The 13,227-nt window shown below is 35.5% G+C and overlaps 1 protein-coding gene across 1 annotated transcript in view; it reads right to left on the bottom strand.

Moving 5' to 3' along the window:
• LOC150100214 (uncharacterized) overlaps positions 1-13,227 on the bottom strand; it is an 850,396-nt gene that overhangs the window by 217,894 nt on the left and 619,275 nt on the right. Inside the window, exons 33-34 of the mRNA XM_090402345.1 lie at positions 1,931-1,984; positions 1,378-1,431 (exon numbers count right to left, since the gene is read on the bottom strand). Of these exons, the coding sequence (XP_090258471.1) occupies positions 1,378-1,431; positions 1,931-1,984 (108 nt within the window). The remainder of the gene's footprint in view (positions 1-1,377; positions 1,432-1,930; positions 1,985-13,227) is intronic.

Genomic DNA, 13,227 nt, shown 5'->3' with positions numbered 1-13,227 from the left:
ACTGTTTAGCATTCTTACATTTGTCTCTGTATTCTGTAAGAGTAAAAGCTGACTTATTTGCCAGGAACTTTTGATATGCTTTCTTCTTTTCCTTCACTGCCTCTTTAACTTCCTGTGTCCACCAGGGAGTTCTGATTTTTTTATCCTTGCACACAACCTCACCACATGCCTCTCTGGCAGAATCAATCAATGTTTTCTTCAGAGTTTGCCACTGAATCTCCACGGTTTGATTCCTGTTCTCAAACTCTTTCATTTTCTTTTCAATAATATTTCTGTATTTTAGTCTACAGTTCACATCTAAGAGCTGCTACATCTAAGCTGGTACCAATATCATTAATGTACAAGTTTAACAATAATGGTTCCAAAAGAGATCCCTGTGGCACTCCACTAGTGACCTTCCTCTTTTGGGATACAATTCCTCTATACAGAACCTACTGACACCTGTCAAACAGCCAATCAGCTATCCAACTCAATGTTATCTAATCCTGTCTATTTCAATTTAGCTACCAGTTTGTTATGTGATAGTCTATCAAAGGCCTTTGAAAAATCCAAGTATGCCACTCGCTGTATATGCATCTCCTATATCCAGTGAAATGTTCACCTTTTTTCATGCTTTAGCAGACTGCTAAAGTATGATTTCCCCCTAACAAACCCCATGCTGACCATCATGAAGATTATTATGATTATCAACACATTTCTGAATCCTGGTCCTCACCAACTTCTCTAATACCTTAACAACTCCAGACACACAGCTTGCCCTATAAATTTGTAGCCTCAGTCTTATTTCCCCCCCCCCCCTCGCTTTGTGAAGCAGAACAATTTTTCCCACCTTTTATTTCTTTGGGACTCAACTTGTTTCAAGACTTATGTTAAACAAGTGTGCCAGAGGTGTCATTAACTGCACAGAGCATTCCCTCAAGACATGTGGTGATATACTGTTAAGTCCTATTGCCTTATTAACATCAAGTTTACTTAATTCCTCCTATATATCTTGCTCATTCACAATCAGTTGCTTGTCCACCATATCCTCTACACTCCAACCTATCATAATGTTGCCTTCATGAGGATGAAATACATGATGAACTGATCATTGAATACTTTAACTATATTCAGTGGGTTATTTAAATTGCAGTATATGTATACAGAGGCTACCACTCTTATCACTGAAGGACTTAGAGGCATCACTACAATAGCTCCTAAATATCCTCAGACCCTTCATGAATCACAGAAAATGACTAAACTTCAAGATATCAAATTTAAATATGAAAGTGTTACATGACACCAAGATATAGTTTCTGATTTTATGACTAACACACACAACCATTATAACATGCATGTAACAATATAATATATATTTGATATTTGATATTAACTTACTTGAGGACCAGATTCGCCAGGTGCCCCAGGAAGCCCAACATTTCCTTGTTCACCCTAAAGAAAAAGGATTTGTTATCTCAATATTTTTAAATATTCAGAAACATAATAGAATTTCACACAACAGTGATATATTTTCTTGAAGTATTTCATTTTAAAATTATAAAGAACTACATTAAGGCATCTACTTTGAACCAATAATAAGGTAGTTCATAGAAAAAAAAATCTGATGCCGGGATGGCAATATAAAAGAATCAAAGACTTAGCTCATTTTAGCATGAAAAGGTGGAAAGATAAAACTAACAATGATTCAAATATTGCTCATAATGAATTGTTTTCTAAATAGTTAAATTATAACAAATATTCATGTTAATTATCAATATTTGTAATGATAACTCAATAGTGTAAAAGAATATTTCTTCCTCAAGATATATACATTTTAAATAAATATCCCTCCATTTATTATTTGTATAATAAAGGGAAAAAAGGATGTCTGGCTAACAGTTTTACACAGCACTGATTAAATTAAAAAAAAAACAAATATTTCACACCAAACCTTTAATCCACGGAGTCCTTGAGCTCCTTTAGGACCAGATGCTCCAGGAGAACCCTATAAAATATTAAATTCTGAAATTTCCTCAATAAACAATCTGATCTAATTAAATTTTTAAGAAACTATTATCCAATAACTAATGTGTGCATACAGAGATGCATTAATACATGCACAAACACAATACATATATGTAACACAGAGGTATAATATTAATGATTTATTATTAAAAACATGGGTACACAAACCATGGTATGTGACAGATGTAATTTCAACGTAATTTCAAGCTTTAGTACACAGGTACTTCGGATATTCTTTGTTTGTGTGTGTGTATGATCTCATTATGAGGCAGCTCAGCGTATTAGAATAAATTTTAGTTTTTTAATAATTTTGAATGCATTCATTTTTAATAGTGGAGTATAAGCATCCTAAAATGGTGATCATATCATTATCTTATATTTCTCTTTCACCGCTTCCATATATGAATTCCTTTCAATAACTACACAACTTTCAATTATGGTGATTTTTACAAAATTTATAGCTCGATGGCATAGAAGGAGGTGACAGAGTTGCAGGCATGAGACTATGAATGGATATTGGGATGTGATAAAGGTGTTTACTGAGAATAGAGTAACTGGAGTATGAAATGGAATTGACAAGATAGGAGACAAAGATGCAGATTAAGCTGAGAAGAATAAATATGAAAAGATGAAATCAGAGATGAGATTAGGTGACAGAAAGAGAATGAGAATAAATAAATGAATTGTTTCCTTAATATATGGATTATGGGAACCATGAATTTGGTAAATGTGGATAATCTGTGAGGAGTTTCATATCCCCCCCCCCTCCAAAAAAAGTTGAACATTATTAAAAATAATTATAATACATAAAAGAAATTACAGAAAAAAAAAAACCTTGATTATTTACTGAGAATCTTAAAACCTTCTTGACCTTTCCTCATATTCAACATTCCAGAGATCAGAAACTACCTTAATCAATCCCTTCTGGACCCTTTCCAACATCTCCTCATCACCTTACTAACAGGTATGGGTCTATCACATCACCCCTCCTTCTCCTATTTACTACACTCTGTAAATTGAACCTTCTTGATCTTTCCTCATATTCGACATTCCAGAGATCAGAAACTACCTTAGTTAATCACCTCTGGACTATTTCCAACAGCACCTCATCCTTTTCAAAACCAGGTGACCAAATATGTGAACAGTAGTCGATATGTGGCTTAATAAAGACCTTGTACAACAGAACAAGAATCTCCTTACTTCTACAAGTCAGTGTCCTCTGCATCATTCCCAGAATTTGTTGTGTTGTAATCTAAATTTCAGATCGATTCTTATTCACCATCACCAAAAGATCGCTTATTTTCTCTGCTTCCGCCAATATATACATGCAGCAGAGCTCTGACCTTATGTTTAGACAATTGAGTTTGGCAAGTGCGAGAAGAATGATTGTTATGGGAGATTTTAACTACAGTAGTATAAATTGGGGAGAGGAAGATGCATGTAGCAATAGGGGAATGGAATTTCTAGAATTCTTGAGGGACAAATGTCTTAGGCAATATGTAATAGAGGGAACAAAAGGTTCAAGATTTTTGGATTTGGTTATAGCATCAGAAGAGTTGATAATAACTGAGATCACATCTCTCCCACCAGTTGAAGGGAGTGACCATAGGGTTTTGACTTGCAAAATGAATAAACATGCAGGAGTATCAAAAAGACGGGAACGTATGTGGAATTATAAGACAGGTGATTATAATAATCTTAGATGTCAACTTCGGGAAGTTTCATGGAGGGAGGAATTGAAAGGCTGGGATATCATTAGTGCGAGGAAAATTATGAAAGAATATTTGTTAACTGCAATGGTAAGTTGTATACCACAAGTGAACAAGAGGACACAATTTGGAGTAAATTGGATGACAATCAATATTAAACAGGAATTGCATGCGAAAAAGAGGCTATGGAAGAGATATAAGGAGAGTGAAGAGAAGATGCATGAAGAGTATAAGACACATGCCAGAAGAGTGACTAGTATGGTAAGGAAGACGAAACTGGAATATGAGAGGAGATTGGCCCTAAGATCCAAAGAAAATCCTAGGGAATTTTTTAGATATGTGGCCAGTAGGAGGAGAAATGACTGTGGAAGAATGATATTGTGGGATAAAAATGGGAATAGAGTGACTGATGCAGAGAACATAGTGGAATTGTTCAATGAACATTTTATTGGAGTATTTCGTCCTGGAGGAGTCAGTTTTAATGCTAGAGGGATAGGGCAAGTTCGAGGTTTAGAGGTACAGGAGGAGAGTGTGTTTCAAATACTGAGTACTCTGGATGTCAATAAAGCTGTGGGACTGGATGATATTTCACCACGAGTTTTGAGAGCATGTGCTAGGCAGCTAGGGAACTGACAGTGCCTTTGACCTGGCTTTTCAATGAAAGGTCTGGCTGCAGGAAAAGTGCCCAGGGAATGGAAGGAAGGTAAGATAGTGCTATTGCATAAGGGCGGTAACAGACTGGAAGTGTGTAATTATAGGCCAGTTCTGTGTGTCATCAGTAGTTGTTAAGATCTTGAAGAAAGTAGTGAGGGACCGTATACAGCATTGGGCAGATGAGGGTAATGTTATCTGTGAGAGCCAACATGGATTTGTGAAAGGGCGCGCTTGTTTTAGCAATATGCTAGCCTTTTATAATAAAGTTACAAGAACATTAGATGAGGGAAAGGCATATACTGCCATTTTCTTAGACTTAGCGAAGGCATTTGACAGGGTGCCATATGATAAACTGATATTTAAGTTGCAGCACATGGGTCTGGATGTCAGATTGGTCAACTGGATTCAGGATTTGCTGTCCGATAGGTATCAGAGAGTTGTGTATCGTGGGGCAGTTTCAAGGAAGCAGAGGGTTATAAGTGGGGTCCCACAGGGCTCAGTACTGGGACTTATATTTTTTAACCTTTATATCAATGACATTGTCAGTGGATTGCAAGGGGATATTCAGTTTAAGTTAAGGGATATTACATCCCATATCGTTTCTTAGCCAAATAAGAAACTCAAAGAGTTTCATGCCGAATATAGTAGAAACTATATAAAGTTCGGCGATTCCAAGCGTAAGCAAATACCTGGATACTGTAGCAATTGACCCTAAAGGTAGTGCAAGCTGAGGCAACTCGTGTCTAAGGTGGAGCAAGCTCCAATCACTATTCTTGATATTTACCCATAATGTGAACTTAGCTCCTAGGAGCTGTATTTCTGTTCAACATTATGAGAGAAGGTCACTACCCAGACCAGTTTCAATCTTTATTGAGGTCTCATCAGTGAGTAGGTAGACCTAGTTAATATCAAGTTTGTAGTGAACAGAACTTACAACCCTTCTATGAGTATTGCCAAGAGGTGTCCTAATAAATTATTAGATATACGAAGAGCCAAAGGCTTCAATTAGGTAGACCTAGTTAATATCAAGTTTGTAGTGAACAGAACTTACAACCCTTCTATGAGTATTGCCAAGAGGTGTCCTAATAAATTATTAGATATAAGAAGAGCCAAGGGCTTCAATTAAATTGAAGCCTTTGGCTCTTCGTATATCTAATAATTTATTAGGACACCTCTTGGCAATACTCATAGAAGGGTTGTAAGTTCTGTTCACTACAAACTTGATATTAACTAGGTCTACCTACTCACTGATGAGACCTCAATACAGATTGAAACTGGTCTGGGTAGTTCATAATGTTGAACAGAAATATAGCTCCTAGGAGCTAAGTTCACATTATGGGTAAATATCAAGAATAGTGATCGGATCTTGCTCCACCTTAGACATGAGGTGCCTCAGCTTTCACTACCTTTAAGGTCAGTTGCTGCAGTATCTAGGTATTTGCTTACGCTTGGAATCGCCAAACTTTATATAGTTTCTATTATATTCGGCATGAAACTCTTTGAGTTTCTTATTCGGCTAAGAAACGATATGGGATGTAATATCCCTTAACTTAAACAAGTCATAAGTCGCCGAATTGAAGCCCTTGGCTCTTCATATATCTAATAGGATATTCAGTTGTTTGCAGATGATGCGAAGCTGGGAAGGATTATTAGTAATAGTGCAGATGCAGCAGTCCTGCAAGAGGATTTGAATAAGCTAGATAGATGAGCAAATGAATATGGGTGTCGGTTTAATGCAGCAAAATGTAAGGTTTTGAGGTTTGGGAAACATTGACAAGACACTGCATACTCTATGGGAGGAGTTATACCGGAGGAAGTAGAGGAGACAAGAGATCTGGGGTTGATGATTGATAGAAATCTGAAATTTAGGGGACATATTACAAAGGTGGTGAAGGTAACACAGAGGATTGCTGCAATAATGAGAAGGACGCTGATCTGCAGAGATAAAACAGTTATCTTTCCATTGTATAAGACCCAGATCAGACCACACTTGGACTATTGTTCTCGGATTTCGTCCCCAGGATTTGAAGGGGATAAATTAACTGTGGAAAGGGTACAAAGGCGGATAACAAAGATGGTTTCAGGACTGTACAATGATAGTTATGAGCAGAGCAGGGGCTGGGGTCTTTGAGGCGCGCATGCAGTTTTTATCTAAGCGCTCCTGTAACGATCTGGGAGTGTGTGGTTCTTTTACGATAATAAAAATTTAAATTATTTGAAATTTCTTAAATAAATTTTGACAAAACAGCCACACGTTGGTTCGCTAAATGTAACAAACTGGGGGTGTTGACTAGGCAGGATAATCTTTAAAAACCCGAATATTCAAAAAATTCTCAAAAGTTAAAGCAAATTTTGATAAAGCCACTTCACTTCAATCGTTGAATATAATGATACAGGGATTATAGCCTTCTCACCGACCTGAATGGCTAACAAAATTAAAATGAATTTTAATTAAAGTTAAAATTTATTTGAACTAAAGTTTATAAAAATTCTTGCATTTTACAAGAATTGGCTTGTAAAATGCAAGAACTTAGTAACTTGTAATAATTTTTATAAGTGGAACTATCTTTTAGGAAATTAAAAGAAACTCAAGATAGATGAGAAAATAATAAAATAATTCAGAAATAATTAGAACATTTAATATAAGTATTCCAAAAATAATATCTTTACAGAATAACAGAAAATAAATTAAATTATATAAATAGACTTGAAAATGTTTTAATTAAAATTTTAAGGTTTTTGATTTCATATTCACAAAATTAGAAATAATGGTCTTAACGTCTAATTCCGCACATATATCATTTTCAATAGCTATTAACACCAAACTAACAAGACTTTTTTGTGACATACTTGTTCTTAAGTAGGTTTTAATCAATTTCAACATTGAAAAGGAACGTTCACCACTCGCTACACTAACAGGTAAGGTTAATAGTATTCTTAAAGCAATTGAAAAGTTAGGGAAAGATAAATTATTGGACACAATAAAATTAAGAATATCGAAAGGGTATTGAATATTTAAGTTATCCTTCCGAAAAATATCCCGGAAAGCACATAACTCGTCATATAGTTCTATTGCATTTATGCCTTTATTGTTGCCGTCCTTCAAGAGAATCTCTAAAGCGTCAACATTTTTTCGTAAATCTTCGTTATTAATTTGTAGTAATCTATACAAGAAATTGAAATTATCATAATATGTTTTTAGTTCTTCAAAACGCTCTATTAACAAACACACTGCAATGTCTAGAAGTGTATAAAACACATTCACTCTTAATTTATCTTCTGGCGATTGTGGTGTTTCGTCATGACGCTCGTAGTCAAATTGTCGTATCTTCCTTCGTCGTCGAACTTTCATACCAGTTTTAAATTCTTATTCTCCATCTGCCTCTTCCCTCAGTTATTTTGCCATTTTTAGAACTTCTTTAAAATTTGTATCTGATCGATACTCTTGTAAGAATATTTTTAAGTTTTCGATAGATTCTAAAGCAAGTGTAATGTTCATATTTTTGTCTTGAAGCATTTTACTCACAGGGTTTATTCTGTTAAGAAAATCATACCAAGTTATAAGAGAGCAAATAAATTTGTAGTTCTTTATTTTATCACATAATGTTTGTACTTCATGCTGAGTTTCTTTATTAAAATTTTCATTATTTAAAATTTGAAAACGTGCATTATAAATTTCTCCTAACTGATATCATAGAAGGTGGATTGCATTAATTTTACTATCCCATCGCGTTTCTGATGGCTGTTTCAATGTTAATTTTTTTTACAAACCTTAAAAGGCTTGCCCAATGTTTGTAAGAGAATGAAAACAATTGTATATTTCTTGAATAATTGCAAAGAAACTAATTGCATCTGCCTTCATATGTCTGCATCGTTAATGATTAAATTTAGAGTATGAGCAGCACATGGCACGTAAAAAGCTAGAGGATTTTTGTTCAAAAGCAAATTTTGGAGCCCATATTTGCCCCATTGTCATACAACTTGACCTGAAAAATGGAACATTCCCATTGAACATTCAATGGGAATGTTCCATTTTTCCAGTTGTTCCATTATTGTTGCACATAAACCACGTCCTGTGGAATCTGATATATCTGCAAAACCTAAAACGTTTTCCCTGATGTTGACAATTCCATTGTCACAGGAAACAAAGCGAATAATAATGGTCATTTGTTCTGTTTTACTTGCATCAGGTGTGCAATCTAAAATTATGGAATAATATTTAGATTTTTAGAATTTATAATAAAATTGTATCCCTGATTGCGTTACTTCAAGTTTCCAATATTTCATTTTGACTGTCTTTACTCAAATAGTGTACGCTATTGTTTCATTGTAGGGCCCTTTCAACATGATTTTCCATAACAGGATGAAACTTCCCAAACAGTTCGACTAATTTTAAAAAATTGCCATTATTTCTTTCATATAATTTATCAGATGATCTGCAAAAAGCTAAGTTTCTGCTACCAAGAAATTTTATAATTTCAATCAAGCGTTCTAAAACACTCGTCCAGTGTTTCTTTTCCATTTCATATGTGCTTTGAGTCTGGCAATCAATAGTAGTTTTGTTTTTTAAATTTTTATGAAGTTCCTTCCATTTTAAGAAATTTTTCATGTGAGTTAAACTAGTCTCGTGTCTATGTAAAGTTGTACTTACATTTTTCCAATCGTTATAACCTTCTACAAGACTCAGTGGGTGATTCAGTTGATTCAGTAGGTGCAACAAGTTTGAAACAAAAGCAAAAAACAGAATTTAAAGTTTTGGAATAAATGAGCCATGTTCTAGGCACGAGCTCTCATTTTCCATTTTTCTATTATAATACCTGGTTGCCAAATTTATGACCATATTCATCTCTGGGATATATTATATTTTTATTTTGAACAGGCCCCATTTCAATTAAAACAACTCGTAATTTTTCATCAATATTTCCCCGTTCACCTGGATCTTCTAAATTCACAGAGACTAACAATGTGTTAGTTTCGTGGTCAACTACAACTAAATCTTGTTGTAGTTGACTAAATCCTAACTATTTTTCACTTAAATCATGTTCAATTATCTTGTTCAATAGTTGCAATAGTACCTTCATGCAAACTGGATGATGCGCACGGTTCTTCAACTCTGATTTCTGATGTATCGAGTTGGTTACAATCTGCATCGGAATATTTTAATATTTTAACAAATTTATTAAGAGCCCCAGTTTGTTTCTTAATATCTGCTTCTTTCGCAGCGTGACGCTTATGATTTTGTACACTGGATAACTTTTTTTAAAATTTTTGATTCCATTTCTATTTTATACCCACAAGAAATTATTACACAACACGACACAGAGATGAAATAATAGTCCGCACTGCGCTACTGTCAGTCGCCTACTGAGATGTGTACCATATGACTGGTTAACTAGCAACAAATATTTTGTACGAAAATTCGTTTCTGCACATAAAAACTGGTCACCGTTTCACTAGTAGTAGACACAACATTCTGCAGACAAACATTTAGCCTGCTCTTGCTGCAAAATTGTAAACAGCCGGCTGATCAAAGAGGTGGCAATATACATTTTTTTTAAATTTTTATTCAGTGTATACAGCATCATTTATTTTAATATTGATCATTCTAAGAATTTTTTTGTTTTTCTGATAAAAATTTTGTTTCTTAAAAATTAACTTATGAACCGTTCCCTGGCGGCGGCGTCTCCATCATAGCGGCGCCCGCATGCCTGGTTCCGCCGGCCCTGGTTATGAGGATCGGCTGAAGGAATGGGAATGTGGACTGCAGAGATTGGTGAATAGAACGAGGTGAGGTGATATGATTGAGACTTTTACACTGTTAAAAGGTGGTTACAGGGTTGACACTGGGGAGTTCTTTCACTTGGTTGAACAGTGGGAAAGAGTGATGACAAGAGACCATCCCTGGAAGTTACGAAAGGTAACCGTGAGCAAGAAGGTGCGGAGTGGTTTTTTTGCATGGAGGGTGGTTGAACCATGGAATGCATTGCCTAATGGAGTAGTGAGAGCAAGAACGGTCAATGAGTTTAAGGAGTGGTATGATAGACTTTGTGTTTCTTAGGGGGAGGGGGGGACCTCTCCTCAATGAGTCTTGATAGACTTTGTGTTTCTTAGGAAGGACCTCAAACGATGAGTCTTTTGACTACATGGAGGCTTGAATAATAATAATATCCACATAAAGCATAAATTCTACATACCATATTTGTTTCTCAAATTTTATAACCTTACAATCTGCAACATTGACATGGCATCCCCATTCCCATGCCTATTCACTCAATCTATTCAAATCTTCTTGTAAGGCCACAACATCTGCTCTACTCCTCACTGTTAGTCCCAACTTTGTATCTTATGCAAACAACTGAATATCCCCATCCAAATCTTAGCCAATATCATTAACATACAGGATAACCAGATACAGTCTAAAACAGACCCTGAAACACAGCACTAGTGACTTTCCTCTTCTGGAATGTTGTTCTCCCATACACAACTTGTTGATACCAGATGGCCGATCTCCGATCAAATGTGCTAGTCTAATATCCAACACCGTCCACTCTAGTTTGACTAAACTTATCATGCAGTAATCTATCAAATGTCTCCAAAATCTAAGTATACTACTGCGAATCCATCTCCTTTGTTCAATGAAGCCATCACCTTATTGTAATAAGTAAATATATTACTAAAACATGACCTTCCTTTAGTAAATCCATGCTGTCCATCAAAGATACCTTCTTTTTTTTTTTTTTTTTTAATACAATGAAACCTATGGTGAATTCATCACTAAAAACACACGTGCTACCCACAGTGATAAGTTTTAACACATAAATATTTCATCCCAATTTATTCCTAGTATTGTTTGAATTACTGTACTGAGGATGTCGCAAAATACTTGGGATGAAATATTTATGTATTAAAACTTATCACTGTGGTTAGTACGTGTGATTTTTAGTGATAATACCATTACTGTCAGCCCAGTTGTGGATCCTGGGTCTCAACAACCTCTCCAACATTTTATCCAACACCAATCAAGGTTGATGCTTGAGTTCTGTCACCTCCCCAGTAACTTGACCCACTGCAAGTCATATTACACAAATATGTCAATGCAGATGAGAACTGCCTGGCATATTCCTTCAAAATATATGGTGATATATTATCAAGTCCCACAGCATCATTAACATCAAGTTTGCTCAATTCCCCATATACCTCTTGCTTGCTTACAATCAGACTCACTTTCTTCTACTAGATAGTTCTTGAATATCACACAAGCTGAACTGATCTTCTTTCCAGCCAACACCTCGTTGCATGCTCCACCTGAAAGATGCCTCCTGAGAGTCTCATAATCACCAGTTTTACACATATACCCTTTGCTCACAGAGGTCCTCACGCTGCTGGCAACCACCCAGATAAACACTTCATGGTCACTCTCACCTGGAGGATGATTTGACACCTTATTTATAATAACATCCTCTGATGATATGATCAAATCTAACATCCGCAATCCATGTGTGCCCTCTCTTACATACTGCCTGAGGAAATTTTTAATCGAAAACTTATGAAACTCATTTTCTTTACTTCCAGTTGCTATCTCAACATCCTCCATCTTTATTGCCATAATTAAAGTTGTCCATAATGATCACCCTTTTCTTATTTGCTTGGCTAATTTGATTAGTATATTTCTTGGTCACTACCATCCACATTACCAGGTCTATAACAACATGTCTCACACCATACTGCCTCAAAACCACAGGCATTATTTCCCTCTTGCTCTCCTGCTCCCTTTTTACCATTTCTATCTTCACGAAACTCAACATATACCCTTCCATCTCTATTCCTGTCAGGATGTCATTCTCATCTAACCCTGTCTCGTTTATTCCATCAATTTTTGGATAAACAAACTGAATTAATACAACAATTCATTTCCTTGTTTTTTTCTCCTTCTAGCATTTGTATACAAACATAACAACTCATTCCTGGATCTATAACAAGTTTCACTGATGCCACTTATTACATGTAGCTTCTTCATACTTAACTCCAGCCATTTCTTTTTCTCCTTATTGATCTTAGACTCTTCTTCAAATCCAACTGTTTTCTCTCGATCCCAGGTCATCCCTTTCCTTTTTTGTCTACATATGTATTCACACACCCCCATTGGAGCATGAACCTTTCTTATGCTGTGCTTCCCTGTCTACCATTAGCCTCCAAGTTTCTCTGTTTATCTTGCACACTTGTTCTCTCATTCTTTATACTCATGCCACCCAATTTTTCATTCATAACAACCACTTCAATCTCCCTTTTCTTACTTTCATGCTCTTTCACATCACTTCTTATTTGATCAGATTCATTCTTTGCACTCATTTCTCTATCTTCCAGCAGCCGTCTCTCTTTAAACGACTCACCCCAAAACCATTCAAATGCAATCCATCACTCTTATGCAGCTCAATTCATGATTCAAGCTCATTCCACAAATTAACAAACTGTATTCCTTTTTCCTCACACATTTCTGCTAACATATCATTTAAAGACTTCACTCTCTACCTCATTTCCTCACTGTCATACCTGGGTAACACATTGGCTAGCTTTCCTAATATACTATTATATTTTATTCTTCTCAACAACCTCCTGATATCTAATCTTACATGTTCCTTGTTCCTAGTCAAGTCATTTGTCCCTATTACAACAACCAACTCTTTTGCTTGCTCACTCCTCATATCAAAACTCCTCGATCACTCTATTCATTTTACCTCCAGAGAAAAGAAGAAAATTTAACCCAGAAACTCATCTTTTATTTATAGATTATGAAACAGCATTTGACCAGGTAAAAAGATATATACTGTTTGATATATTACAAAGAATAAATATAGTTAAT

Source organism: Typopeltis vanoorti, chromosome 13, assembly GCF_054136105.1.
Source record: "Typopeltis vanoorti isolate ZY-2024b chromosome 13, IOZ_Tvanoo_1.0, whole genome shotgun sequence".
NCBI classification, from domain to species: Eukaryota; Metazoa; Arthropoda; class Arachnida; order Uropygi; family Thelyphonidae; genus Typopeltis; species Typopeltis vanoorti.
Note: the sequence above shows the minus strand (reverse complement) of the source record. Positions and strands in the feature narration are given on the sequence as shown.